Below are 15,465 nucleotides of genomic sequence, written 5' to 3'. Positions count from 1 at the left end.
CAACATAATTATTATCACAAACCAGCTCTTAAATCTATTTTACTTTTATTTCCCTCTTTTAAATGCTTTTATGTTGAAATCAATTATTTTCATATGTTAAACAATTGTTTTCAGAATTGTTGCTATCAACTAATGATATAAGATTTTGGGTTTGCTAAGCTCAATAATTTGTTAATGTGACATATTTGCATCATACAATAAAGCCTTGAATGAAACACCATGCATTAATAGTTTGCATTTGCTGTATAAATGCCGCCATGATTGGTTAAGAGAGGTTCAGTTTGGGAATTATTGTATCACTGCCCTGATGATTGGTTAAGAGTGGTTCAGTCTGAGTTTAATGATGTAATTGCCTTGATGATTGGTTAACCCTTTACCACTTAAATACGTATTTTTATGCCATTTTCACTTTGCCTCTGAGTGGGAAAGGGTTAAGAGAGGTTCAGTTTGGGTCTAACTGTGTAACTGCCTTTATGATTGGTTGAGAGAGGTTTAGTTTGGGTCTAACTATGTAGCTGCATTAATGATTGGTTAAGCGAGGTTCAGTTTGGGTCGAACAGTGTTACTGCCTTGATGATTGGTTAAGAGAAAATCAGTTTGGGACTAACAATGTAACTGCCTTGATGATTGGTTAAGATAAATTCAGTTTGGGTTTAATAATGTAACCGCCCTGACGATTGGTTAAGAGAAATTAGGTTAGGGTCTAACTGTGTAACAGCCTTGATGATTGGTTAAGAGAAGTTTAGTTTGGGTCTAATTATGTAACCACTCTGACGCTTGATTCAGAGAAATTAAGTTTGGGTCTAACTGTGTAACTGTCTTGTTTATTGGTTAATAGAAGTTTGTTTAGGGTAGAATTATGTCACCATGATTGGTTAAGAGAAGTTCAGGTTGAGTCTGTCTAACTGCCTTGATGATTGGTAAAGAGAAGTTCAGTCTTGGTCTGACTGTGTATCTGCATTGATTAGGGTAAAAGAGGTTCAGTTTGAGTCTTACTGTGTAAATGCCTTGATTATGGTTTAGTTTGGGTCTAACACTGCTACTGCCTTTATGATTGGTTGAGAGAGTTTCAGTTAGGGTCTAACAGCGTTACTGCCTATGATTGGTTAAGAGAGGTTTCTGTTTGGGTCTAACAGTGTTACTGCCTTTATGATTGGTTGAGAGAGGTTCAGTTTGGGTCCAACAGTGTTACTGCCTTTATGATTGGTTGAGAGAGGTTCAGTTTGGGTCTAGCACTGTTACTGCATTTATGATTGGTTGAGAGAGGTTCAGTTTGGGTAGAACAGTGTTACTGCATTTATGATTGGTTGAGAGAGGCAGGGCTCAATATTAACAGTCGTCCTATTGCCCCTGGCAAGTAAAATTGGGTCCGGGCAAGTTATTTTATAATCCAGTTGTCCTCCCGGGCAAGTGCAAAAAGAACAAAGAGCATTTATTTAGACTTTAATTAGACTTTAATTGCTGTAATAATTTTGTTAAATGTGCACAAATAAAAAAGGTTTAGTGGTGTATCATGTTGATCTTCATTAAAAAATATGAGGTTCACAGTTATATTTCATGTTTGGGCAAGTGACTTTACATTCTGAGGGCAAGTAGATTTTCTAAGTACTTGCCCGGCAGGGCAAATTGGTTTTTAGGTTAATGTTGAGCCCTGGAGAGAGGTTCAGTTTGGGTCTAACAGTGTTACTGCATTTATGATTGGTTCAGAGAGGTTCAGTTTGGGTCTAACTATGTAACTGACTTGATGATTGGTTCAGGGAGGTTCAGCCTCTGCATGAGGAGATCAAGCTACACTCGCGTCTCAGCCACAAGAACATTGTCAAGTACCTGGGCTCCATCAGTGAGGGAGGCTTCTTCAAGATCTTCATGGAACAAGTACCTGGAGGTAGTGTTTCAATAAGGAATCGATACCAATGTGAATGGTGCATTTTTTGGGTAATGCTTTCTACACCTTCTGAAGCCTGTTTTTGGTCATGTATCATAAATATGCAGTATATGTTTGTACTGCTTGAAGGGCCAATTATTTTTGCTGTAATAATATGTTTGGTATACATCCAACTTTCAGTAAAAATGATTATTTTACTTAATGCTATTTTGAAGTTCATTTGATTAAGCTTTATCTCAGCCTGATACTTGGGACATGGTGGCTAATGGCTATGATTACTGGTTTTAATCTTAAGTTTTCAAAAGTGATGTTTGCATTGAATGTTTTGTTTTTCAGGGAGTTTGTCCCAGCTTCTGAGTTCCAAGTGGGGCCCTTTGCTCAACAATGAACCAACAATTGCCTTCTATACCAAGCAGATTCTTGAGGGCCTGATGTATCTGGTACCGTCCCTGATAACCATCATATGTATTGACTGGTAGTAAGAGGATGTTAATGCAAATAAAGGACATGACATCAGTGTTCATTCATTCCATATATTAACCCCTTCAAACAAAGTGTTAGTTAGGGGGGCGGGGGTACTGAAAGCAGTGTTGGTCAGTTGGTCGGTCAAGCTGCAGATGTGTATATTTTGTCACCAACTAGTCTCTCAGTTTCCTGCCATTAACATGAAACTTTATAAGTATGCTGTTAATACTACCTAGAAGTTTCCCTTTATGAAGCAATATTCTTTGCATAGTTATGTGCTCTTGAATTTGGGCAAATTTTGGTTACTCATCAAAGCTAACAAAAGTATGACATTATTTTTACTGTTCATTTAAGCTCTTTATGCCCCCGGATCAAATGATCGGGGATATGTTGTTTTTGGCCTGTCTGTCATTGTATGCGTGTTTCACAAAACTTAAACCAAAAATTTAACCTTTGTCATACCTTTTGCAATATTGAAGATAGCAACTTGATATTTGGCATGCATGTGTATCTCATGGAGCTGCACTTTTTAAGTGGTGAAAGGTCAAGGTCATCCTTCAAGGTCAAAGGTCAAATATATGGCTTCAAAGCGGCGCAATAGGGGGCATTGTGTTTCTGACAAACACAGCTCTTGTTTATTTTCAGGTTTTAATTCTTTTAAATAAATAAACATTTACTATTTAATTATGTAGCTTACAATCGGACCGGCAACAAAGCATTTTCAATCGGACCTGTCTTAAAAACGTCGGTCAGGTCTGACTGTCCGGCATTTTTGGGAATGTCTGAAAATGAGATATTGAAAAAGTTATATGCTCTTGAATCTTGGCACATTTTGATCATGTAGCATCATTTTACATGTGCACTTTGTGTCACATACTCATCATACACGTTTATCAACATGAAACCTTAGAGATATGTTGTTAGTATGATGAAGAAGTAAAAAATATCATATTAATGTATGTCGTGATATTGTTAGCAGAGTTTTGAACTCGGGCAATATTTGTATTCTTAACGTCGTTGTTGGTGTTTACATAATATAGAAAACTAATCTCTCAGTTTTCTGCTTATCAACATGAAACTGTAAAAATACATGCAATTTACTATATAGAAATGCATGACATTATTTTTGTGTATGTTGCGATATTCTTTGCAGAACTTTTTTTCCTTCTATTTAGTCAAATTAAACATGATTGTTCTTTATACCATGTAGAAATGCAGGTCATTATTTAAATGTGTGTCGCAATGTCCTTGCAGATATATTTGCCCTACAATTCAGTCAAATAGTGATATACGGTAATTGGATATGTGTACTATGCCTTGCAAACAGCTTTCTGTGTATCAAAACAAACTTTATAGCAGTGTTGTTCATACCATGTTGATGTACAGTAAATTATTTATTTGTCAGTCACAAATTTAGTTTTGCTGAGTTCTATGCACTTTAACTTTGGCGAGTAATTCAATAAATCTAATTAAAGATTAATTTAACCAATGCTCAACGTTTGCACCTCCTTCAAATGTTCAAAGCTGATTGATTGAATGATGTATGTTGCAGCATGAGAACAGGATTGTGCACCGAGACATCAAAGGGGATAATGTTCTTGTGAACACCTACAGTGGGGTGCTCAAGATATCAGACTTTGGCACCTCCAAACGGCTGGCTGGGATCAACCCATGTGCAGAAACATTTGCAGGTATATGTAGAACACTGGCAGAACTCCAGTCATGAGAGGGTTCTTGCTATGTTTTAAATGATAATATGAGTCGCGTTCTGAGAAAACTGGACATAATGGATGTGCGTAAAGTGTTGTCCCAGATTAGCCTCTGAAGTCTGCACAGGCTAATCAGGGATGACACTTTCCGCTTTTATGTTATTATTAGTTTCAAGGAAGTCCCTCATTACCGAAAATCCAGTTTAGGCGGAAAGTGTTGTCCCTGATTAGCCTGCGCGGACACATCAAAATTACTTTATTTAACAAATCTGTGTTCTTGGCCAAAAATTCGATGTGTAACACATTCATGTTTACAGCTATTCTGCATGCAACGTGAAATTTTGGCACATATTTCAGATGTATTCAATGATGTATTCTTAAATCTTAAGATATTGGCACAAAATGCAAGAAAAGCTTTCTATTAATCACTTAAGAAGTTTGCAAATGTATTTCAATAATTTAAGATATTTTCTAAAATAAAGTACTTAACGGTTTGAACATTCTGTCCAGCCTGTGTGTAAACCCCTACAAACCATGTTGGTCCTGCACCCTGCATATCAAGGCTGCATGTAAAACTTGGTCATGTGTGTCCAAAAACTAGGTCACCTGTTCAAAAACCATTAAATCACTCTCAATGCCACATTAATGACTATGTCTGGATGAAATTTGAAGAGAATATAAAGGTCAAATGTGAATCTGGTCATGAGCATGCAAACACTAGGTGACCAGGTCAAATCTTAGAAAACGCTTGTTATCACCCAGAAGCATCATTTGTGGCTCGTTCTTGATGTAACTTGGTCACAATGTTATTTTTTACAATACCTAAGGTAAGTCACATGTGTCCAAAACAAGCTCACCAGGTCGAGTTTCATAATTGGTTTACTTCAAACTCAGGTTTACATCATGTCCGTCTTTTAAATACATTTACAGTGAAATAAGTTGTAAGGTAATTTCTGTGTTGTAACTAGTGAAGGGTAAGTGTTTGCTGTATGATGTGGTTACAGTTTTAACTCTTTCAGTGCTGGAACCGAATTTTGAAGGCCTTTGCAAACAGTTTGGATCCAGATGAGATGCCACATAATGTGGCGTCTCATCTGGATCCAAACTGTTTGCTATTCTGATAGTATTATTTTTTTTAAATCAAAGAAAATGCAAATTTTAGGAATTCAACAGACGACATTTTAGCAGACTACAAATTTCCCAACATGCAAAGGGTTAATGTTTGAATGTCTCTGTGCAGGTACCATGCAGTACATGGCCCCTGAGGTTATTGACAGAGGCATGAGAGGATATGGGCCACCAGTAAGTCATTTAACCCTTTCCTCCATAAGAAGCAAAGTGAAAATGGATTTTGCAACCAGCATAAAACCAGAACAGCCTGCGAGTAACTCACAGTCTGTTCAGGTTTTATGCTGTTTGCTGCTCATCAGAAACTAAGGCTTGGAATGAAGCCTTTAAAACTTGAATTAAGTAAAAAAGGTCTTGAATTAAATATAACTTTCGAAGGGACTACAAATGCGTCAAAATACGTATCTAAGTGGTATATGGTTTAGCACGATATCATTGTCAATGTTCTGCTTGATTCATATGTCCATTTTATGCTTTTGATTTAATTTTCTGTGTTTTGGATTCGTCATTCATCCTGTTATGCTATAGCGTTCACAATGAAATACACAGTAGTAGTCAATAATTAATGCTTTCTTTTCAGGCTGACATTTGGTCATTAGGTTGCACTGTGATAGAAATGGCTACTGGAAAACCTCCATTTATAGAGGTAAGATACACATTTCAACTGTGTTTGCACTGTTCCTATGTTTTCTGGTTTATATAAAGTTGTGTATGGATATTATATTGAGACCCTCAAGTCTATTTCCCTGTTAGATCCAGTGCCTGCTATGTTTGTCTTTTTTGACTGAGCTATAAAAGCAGTGATTGTTATCCCCAGCCATAGGCGGAGGAATATTGTTTTGGCGTTGAGGATGCACGCCAGATGGTATTGTACACCATCCGTCTTTCCGTCCGGCCGTCCGGCACTTTTGTGTCCAGAGCCATATCTTGGAAGTGCTTTGGCGGATTTCAATAAAACTTGGTATGAGTATATATATGGATAAGATATGGATAAGAGGATGCACGCCAGATGGTATTGTACACCATCTGTTAATAACAGAGTTATGGCCCTTTGTATCTTGGAAAAATGCTTTTTTGTGTCCGGAGCCTTATCTCTAAAGTGCTTTGGCTGATTTCATTGAAACTTGGTATGAGTATATATATGGATAAGAGGATGATGCACGCCAAATGGCATTGTACATCATTGGATAATAAAGGTGTTATGGCCCTTTGCATCTTGAAAAAATGCTTTTTTGAGTGTCAAATATAACACTTTTGTGTCCAGAAGCATATTGGCAGGTGATATCAATTCAACGAATTTGCTTGTTAGTAAAGCAAGTGGATCTATATTGTCCTTTTGTTATTTACCAATCTTTTTTTGCCACAAATAGATATTGCATTCAACTTTTTTTTTTACAAGAAATTTAATTTGCTGCTTGATTTGTTGTTTTGATATCATAGAAGTAGCTGGGCTACTTTCTTTTGTCAATACAAATGTTTGGTTATTTTTGGAAGTAAGTGTTATGCCGGAAAAAAAAAAGAATTACTTGATGTATGAATTTGCTTCAACATACATTGATATCAAGTCATTTTGCGCAAATATGTAATAGACATAAAATAGTTTGTGATTTGTCTTGGTATTAAATGAATTATGTGCAGATAACGGTATATAATACATGAATATTACATTAGCAGTGTTTTCTGGTAATGTGTATCAGTCTCTTTGGTTGAGTCAAGTACCGTCATCTTATGGCTTGGCTTTTTATGCCTCCTTTGGAAGAAAAGGGGGTATATAGTTTTTGCACAGTCTGTCACACTTTTCGTGTCCGCTCTCTAATTCAAATAGTTTTCATCCAATCTTTACCAAACTTGGTCAGAAGTTTTATCTAGACATATCTAGGTCAAGTTTGAATATGGGTCATGTCGGGTCAAAAACTAGGTCACGGGGTCACTTAGTGCATTTTAATAACTTCTATCAAAGCGTTTATTGGGGGCATATGTCATCCTATGGAGACAGCTCTTGTTGTGAGTTACAACTTCACCTAACCAACTTGACGTAATGTACTACTGTATGTATATGTTTGTGTGTCCTTGCTGCAGCTGGGTAGTCCTGAGGCGGCCATGTTCAAGGTGGGCTTCTACAAGATCCATCCTGAGATCCCAGACAGCCTGTCTGAGGCCGCCAAGGACTTCCTGTTGAAGTGAGTAGCAACAGCTGGCAGCCAATGGGATTGCAACAAGGAGCTCTTGAGTGTTTACATATATCCTTCTGGCTCTAAGACAGACACATTAGATATACTGTTAATGTGGAATAAACATGGCCTAGAAAAACCTGAAGCGTTCACTTTCATTACTTTGGATAAATTATTTTATTGCGGCAACCGCCTTTAATTTAATAAATGATGCAAAGTGTGAGGAAACAAAAAAGTGGTTACGAGAATGTTCAATTTTCTTGGATAATTATGTTGAAATCTTCAATATAAATAATAATCATCTACAAAGTGGTCAACTTACTATACAGATAGGAGAAATACATACAGAAATTACGAGGCAAACTTCAAGCACTCTTCTAAGCATTTGTCATGGTAAAAAAGAAAAAAATCCAGCAATGTTTGTATTACAACTCAATTGTTGAATACATGGAAGTTATATTAAAAATAGCATCATTATGTTTAAGATAAAAATTTGATAAAACAAAACATAACATATAATTGTTTAACAGTATGACAAGACATGTTTTGATTATCCACTTTAAGTTAGCATTAACTTATTGTGATTCCTACAGCATTAATTCTCTGTGGGAAAGATGTTTAAATTGTATCAACATAACATTCACTCATGTAGTTTAAAATATTTGCATAATTATTAAAGTGTATGTTTGTATATGGCACTATTGTTACCTGAGTGTCTTTCGTTGCAGATGCTTCCACAAGGACCCGAAGCAGCGTCCAACAGCAGCCAAGTTGCTAGAGGAGCCCTTCATTGTAGAGTAAGTACCCTGTGATTGTTGTATCCTTGAAAGTACCTAGTTATTAGCCTGTCCTTGAAAGAATCTCGTGATATGCCTGTCATTGAATGTATCTAGTGACTGGACTATTGTAAAAAGTACCGTATGAAATGCCCTCCATAAAAGTGCATAGTGATAGGCCCATCCTTGAAAGTACCTTGATATTAGCTAGTGTTTGGAAGAATTGTTTGAAAAAGCTTAATGATAGGTTAGTCCTTGAAAGTACCTTGAAATTACCCCATCCTTGACAGTTGGTCATAGTTGTCCTATTCCTGATTAAAAGTACCAAGTGATTTGCCCAGCCTTGAATTACCTGATTGGTTCATCCTTGAAAGTACTTAGTGATTGGTCCATCTTTAAAAGTACTTAGTGATTGGTCCATCCTTGAAAGTGCTTAGTGACAGGTCCATCCTTGAATGTACCTAGTGATTGACCCATTCTTGGAAGTACTTAATTATAGGCCCATCCTTGAATATGTCTAGTGATTTGCCCATCCTTGAATGTACCTAGTGATTGACCCATCCTTGAATATGTCTCGTGATTGGCCCATCCTTGAATGTACCTAGTGATTTGCTCATCCTTGGAAGTACTTAGTGGTTGGCCCATCTTTGAAAGTATCTAGTGATTGGTCCAACCTTACAAATACTTAATGGTTGGTCCATCCTAGAAGTACCAATTATTTGGTCCATCCTTGAAGTACTTACTGATTTGCCCATCCTTGAAAGTGACTAGTGATTGTCCTATCCTTGAATGTGCCTAGAGATCTGCTTGTCCTTGAATGTACCTAGTTATTTGCCCATCCTTGAATATACATAGTGATTGGCCCATCCTTGGAAGTACCTAGTGATTGGCTCCATCTTGAATGTACCTAGTAATTGGCCCGTCCTTGAATGTACCTAGTAATTGGCCCATCCTTGAATGTACCTAGTAATTGGACTATCCTTGAATGTACCTAGTGATTGGCCCATCCTTGGAAGTACCTATTGATTGGTCCATCCTTGAGAGTACCTATTGATTGGACCTTCTATCGAAGTACCTAGTGATTTACCCATCCTTGAATGTACCTAGTGTTTGGTCCACCCTTGAAGTACTTGGTGATTGGCCCATCCTTGGAAGTAACTTATGTTTGGCCCATCCTTTAATGTTCCTAGTGATTGGTCCATCCTTGAATGTACCTAGGGATTTGCCCATCCTTGGAAGTACCTTGTGATTGGTCCATCCTTGAAAGTTCTTAGTGTTTGACCCTTCCTTGTAAGTACCTAGTGATTGGCCCATCCTCAAATGTACCTAGTGATTGTCTCATCTTTGAATGTGCCTAGTGATTTGCCCATCTTTGGAAGTGCCTAATGATTGGTCCATCTTTGAAAGTACCTAGTGTTTGGTCCATCTATGAAAGTACCTAGTGTGTGACCCTTCCTTGGAAGTACCTAGTGATTGGCCAATCCTCGAATGTACTGATTAGCTCAACTTTGAATTTACCTAGTGATTGGCCCATCATTGAAAGAACCAAGTTATTGGCCCAACCTTGAAAGTACTAAGTGATTCGCCAATCCTTGAAAGAACCTAGTGATTTGTCCATCCTTTAAAAACCAGTGATTGGCCAATCTTTAATAGTGACTAGTGATTGGCCTATCATTGAAAGTTTCAAGTCTATCCTAGAAGTACTGAGTGATTGGTCTATCCTAGAAGTACTTAGTGATTGGTCCATCCTAGAAGTACAGAGTAATTGGTCTCTCCAGTTCCACATGCAGCATGACAAAAACCTTCCACATGCAGCATGACAAAAACCTTCTAATGCTGTGTTCATGGGATTCAAAGTTCTTGTTTCATAGTATGTTTAATGTGTTTACGATAACACTTCAAGGATGAATGCTTATATTTATATTTATACTAGTTAGTAAGTTGAATTTAATGGTTCAAATTGTGAAATAAAACATTAATAAGATCGTTTGATAGTTTTATTTTTGTACCTTGCCATTTTAAGAATTGTGAATAGGCATTGTTACCCCATTATGTGCATATGTGCGTCTTACTGAAGAAATTGATATGTGCGATCAATCCCAAGTAGTGGTGGACATTTCTAGTTCTATAGTCTTATTCAATTATTCTCATGCCTATTTATTAACAAAATTGTATTATTTAGAGAGTTTATATGAGTGATCTAGTTGGTACATCACATGTTTTATTTTAACTTTTAAATGTTTTTTTCAATAGGAAGGTAGTTTCACAAATTAATTTCTTGATTGAGCATATTGTGTATGGAGATTGATACTGTCCCATGTCAGACTCACCAGAAGGCATACTTTACAGGACTCTGGCGCCCAGAAAGAAGAAAAAGAAGATGACCGAAGTGGAGTTCTTGCGCAGCACATCAGGTAAGCTCTCTGTGCTCTAGAGCATGATTTAAAGGGTATCTTGTTTACACTTGAATATTTCTTAAAGTAATCAGTTCTAGGGAAATAATATATACACTCTAATACATGTGTTTTATTTTGTATTGTTTTGAAATCCTTGCATACCAGTGTCTGACTTTCATTTGTGAGTGTGTGTTGCAAGTGCCTGTGGGTGTGATGATGAGGGGACAGCAGTCAACAGCCACCATCAAACTGAAGCTGCCGCAGAAACACCAGTATGTACTGTGATACCACACACTAGATGTCTGGCAGGTTATATGACATGTATACAAATGGCCATTATTATTGCAAGATAAAAGAAGGAAAACACTACTTACGAAATTTTCAAAAACTAAAATTCGTGTATTTGTGATGTTCATTACTACAGCAGCATTTAGAGCTGCCTCATTGGCAGTATTTTCCTAATTCAAGCTTGCTTTAACTTTTTCAGTGCTGCAACCGAATTTTGAAGGCCTTTGCAAACAGTTTGGATCCAGATGAGACACCACAGGACGTGGCGTCTCATCAGGATCCAAACTGTTCGCTATTCTGATAGTATTCTTTGAAAAAAATCGTAGAAAATGCTAATTTTACAAATTCAGCGGACGACATTTTAGCAGACTACAAATTTCCCAGCATGCAAAGGGTTAATGTACAAAGCGGTTGCTGTGTTGTTGTTTCAGAAAGCACCAGAGCCCCAGTACAGTTACTGTGATGCCACGCAATGCCATGGGCTTCTCAGGGAGTGTGGAGAACATTCTGGATGGATTGGACACAGTGCAGGAAGAGCGGTATGTATATACAGCCTCATACAGGCCCTACATCCACGCATACTCAAGATTGTGTAGGCATTCTTTGTCTGGACTAATGCTTGGCTAGATGGATGAGTGGCAGAGAGATAACATCACATGAACTCTGAATTATGTGGAATGCATGCTTTTAAAATGCTCATTATGATAAGTTTGTCATTATTCTTATGCATTTTGGTTCTGACTTATTGTGAAACCATTTTTTTTTGCCAGCACAAAATTCCGTCATTTAAAAAAATAATTATTTTTTTGTCGGCACTTAAATTCACCAAATTCTGACTTTGAAAAATAAAATAAAATAAAAAATGTGTCAGTCAATATCCGATTTGTTTGTAATACACGTCTGAAATTTATCATAGTGGGGAAAGAGGGAGGACAGGTGGGAGTCACTTGCAGGAGGTTGAGCCTTAATTTTGTTCAAATATGGGACATAATTGTTTGTGAGGATCTTAAATTCTTCAATCGGTCAACTGACGAAATACACGGAAATTAATGCCTGACAACTAATAATGGTTTCACAGTATTATTCTAGATTATGAAATAGCTTTTTTTGCATTCAGTGTAGATCTATAGTATTTAAATATTATACAGCATTTTTCCTCTATATAAAGTTGATATTGTATAACAGCACCATTCCCAATGCGACCATTTTTCCGAATTTCAAATAACAATTCCCTAATCACGTGAAAAATTCCAGATTCGCAGAAAAATATCTGCCAAGAGTTGCATACACACATATTAATCTCTTTTGTCAAAACATTGCAGTCTACACAATAGGTCAGTACACCTGCTAAGCATGCTTTCTCAACAACCAACACTAAATCCAGTTTTGACAATGTCATTACAAAGTTGACATTGTTCGTAAAGCTTCATGCTCATAATGTTACATGCCATAATTTACTTTGGTGGCATGATTGAGGCATTTCTAACAAAACATTGCAATTAAAAAAACAAAACGTTTTTATACTTTGAAAATCTGAACAGATCCTAACAATTCTTATGGCCACATATATAAAACCAATGTCCAGACATGCACAACGGCCCTATAATAAATATGACAAAGGCTATATAATAAATATGATATTGATAGCAAGAAGGTCAAATGCTGATATGAAAATAATTGAATATGTAATTGAAGGAATTCGTTTAGACTTGGTGCCATTGAGACTGTTAAGGCTATATATTCTGTAAATATAAACAAAATTTACAGTTGTCTTCAATTCCTACCTTACATACATAGTCTGAATGTAATGTATACAAAAAATTGTTGTGTATAATGTATTTTTAATGCAATGAGATGTTTTTGAAATGCTTTTAACACCAGTTGGTATTTTGAATGCATTTTGAAAGGCTGTAACCCCTGTAGCTTTGAGTAAGTGGGGCCAGTTTTGCCCTTGAAATTTTGTCATGGAATACATTCATTTGCAATCTCTTACCAAAATCTTTGAAAAATATTGTTTGAGAGGCCACATTGATGTCTCAATATTGTAAAACTTGGTCAGAATGTTTATCTCTACTTTATCGAGGCCAAATTTATTATTCAGTCTAGGTGAAACTTGGTCAGAATGTTTATCTCTACTTTATCGAAGCCAAATTTATTATTCAGTCTAGGTGAAACTTGGTCAGAATGTTTATCTCTACTTTATCGAAGCCAAATTCATTATTCAGTCTAGGTGAAACTTGGTCAGAATGTTTATCTCTACTTTATCGAAGCCAAATTTATTATTCAGTCTTGGTGAAACTTGGTCAGAATGTTTATCTTGACAATATTTAGGCCAAGTCTGAATTGGGATCATGTGCCTATAGAAGCAAGGTCACCAGGTCAACTGTTTTTAAAAATTCTTACCACTTTGGGTCAACATGTGCTTTCCAATATGTCAAAAAGTCAAATGTGTGAAAAACTGTAAACCACTGGAGGCTACATTTGATACTATTAAGGCCATGTTTGAATCGGGGTCCAGTGGGGGTAAAAAACTAGATTAAGTCAAGCCTTCAACAGTTGGTGTTCAAGAAATCATATGAGCGCTGAAGTGCCATCATGGCCCTATTGTATTTTATAATTATTTTTTTCTTTTTAAATTACAGTAGTGCAAGTTATTTTCATGCTGATCACTTATCTTTGGCACCAAGGTGACAAGTTTGGTCTTGCAGTGTTTCCCCTGTGTATTTTTGTTGTTTCCATCCTAACAGTAGTTGGTAAAAACCCTAGCAGTCTAGTCCATTACATGCCAAAAAGAGTCCATCAACTCGCGTGCAAACACAGTAAAAACTGATTTTCAATTAATCAGAGCCTTGTATCAATTACTGACAATGTTCTGCTGCATGGTGTGTGTTCCTATAGACATGAAGGGTGTGACATTGACAATGTTCTGCTGTGTGGTGTGTGTTCCTATAGACATGAAGGGTGTGACATTGACACTAATGCTCGCCAACAACTGTCACATCCCTTATCATGTGTTTACATGTATTGACCATAGTTACCCATATCCAGTAACCTTTGACATTTATGTCACTTAGCATGTTCCATGTTTATTATCAAATGCGTATGAAGATTTAATTTATGATTGTTGTTGTCCTCTTCTTGTTTGTAGTGAGTTCTGTGTTCTGTCTTCTCCAGTCTGATGCTAAATACATGTAGTCAAAATAAACTAAGCTTTTTGCGACTCACACTCTCTCATATTTACCAATCCATCCTTTTTTACTGTTTTGCTGTTATTAAATGAAATTAATTCTATACTTAACAAATTAATTTGGTTTTTAAAAAGAACATGATTTTTTCGTCATCAATTTTAGCAATCTCAATTATCATTTTTCTCTGCAAACTCATATGATTGTATTTTATTTTTTATTTGAGTCATAAATATAAACAACAACTCAAATATTTAATAAATTTTCAACTACATGAACTGTTTCTCATTAGTATTATTTGACCTTCTGACTTATATATATAGGATCTGGCACGAGTAGTCATATCATACCAAACAAGTTCAGGAATTTTGTAAAAGGCTCGCTTACTAAGAAATTTCCTGGATGAGTTTTATAAAATATGGTATAAATGACAACGAATGTCAGATATTTTTTTATCCCCCGCCATTGGCGGAGTGACATTGTTTTGGCGTTGTCCGTCCGTCTTACGTCCGTCCAGAGCCATATCTTGGAAGTGCTTTGACGGATTTAATTGAAACTTGGTATTAGTATATATATAATAATAATGGAGTTATGGCCCTTTGTATCTTAAAAAAAATGCTTTTTTGAGTGTCAAATATAACACTTTTGTGTCCAGAAGCATATTGGCGGGGGATATAAATTTAACAAATTTGCTTGTTATCACATGCTTTTAAATGAGCAAATTAAATAAATATTTATGCAAACATAATGATTAATCCCAAATGCTGTTTACATTTCGTGACGTCATTTGACATTGCAACGTCATTTCAGCAAAATAGCAAAATGCAATTGGTATATCAAACAAAAAAAAGCCAATAAAAACACTTTAAAAGTGTATTACACATGTGTAAGATAAAAATATTCGTAATGGTTAAATTACATGGGAAACAGGGTTTGGCATGTGATAAACATGTTTCTGAAGGAACTGATTTAACCAAACTATTCACACTTTGCCACTGTGCTAGGCAGGGGCCACAAACTACTGTCTAGCAGGGGCCATACATTACTGTCTAATGTTCAAAACTCTTCTCTCAGAGATCATTCTGTATGAACATGTGGATTGAAAAAGTAGGCCAAAGGTGAATTCAAGATTTCTTTTCATCATTATTTGAATTTCTGAAAAAGTTTAAGAACTCTACATCAATACACGATGAATGTACCAAAAAAAAAACAACACCAACAAGTACAACAAATTCATATTAAATAAGTTTTTAGCTTTTGTGATCGCCTTTTGTCTGTCACAAGTTGTGTTTCATCAACATATGTTAATAGTCTGTAGCCAAAGTTATGTTGACATAAAGCTTGGTCAAAATATTTGTTTTAATGATATATTGACCATGTGGCTTACTGGGTCACATAATCTCATAAACTAAGTCTATGTCATCTGAAAGAAAAAGGTTGTGAACAGTGCTGAAGTCACGTT

The 15,465-nt window shown here is 36.2% G+C and overlaps 1 protein-coding gene across 6 annotated transcripts in view; it reads left to right on the top strand.

Annotated features, from left to right (window-relative positions):
- The window catches only part of LOC127854259 (mitogen-activated protein kinase kinase kinase 15-like), a 68,779-nt gene that overhangs the window by 30,627 nt on the left and 22,687 nt on the right, over nt 1–15,465 (top strand). For all 6 annotated transcript variants that reach the window (XM_052389284.1, XM_052389283.1, XM_052389287.1 and 3 more), the window contains exons 16-25: nt 1,758–1,885; nt 2,222–2,325; nt 3,903–4,041; nt 5,300–5,361; nt 5,768–5,833; nt 7,267–7,367; nt 8,087–8,155; nt 10,484–10,548; nt 10,730–10,802; nt 11,250–11,357. In XM_052389284.1, the coding sequence (XP_052245244.1) occupies nt 1,758–1,885; nt 2,222–2,325; nt 3,903–4,041; nt 5,300–5,361; nt 5,768–5,833; nt 7,267–7,367; nt 8,087–8,155; nt 10,484–10,548; nt 10,730–10,802; nt 11,250–11,357 (915 nt within the window). The remainder of the gene's footprint in view (nt 1–1,757; nt 1,886–2,221; nt 2,326–3,902; nt 4,042–5,299; nt 5,362–5,767; nt 5,834–7,266; nt 7,368–8,086; nt 8,156–10,483; nt 10,549–10,729; nt 10,803–11,249; nt 11,358–15,465) is intronic.

The sequence above is a fragment of the Dreissena polymorpha genome, chromosome 12, assembly GCF_020536995.1.
Source record: "Dreissena polymorpha isolate Duluth1 chromosome 12, UMN_Dpol_1.0, whole genome shotgun sequence".
Lineage (NCBI taxonomy): Eukaryota > Metazoa > Mollusca > Bivalvia > Myida > Dreissenidae > Dreissena > Dreissena polymorpha.
This window is presented reverse-complemented; position numbering and strand designations above follow the sequence as displayed.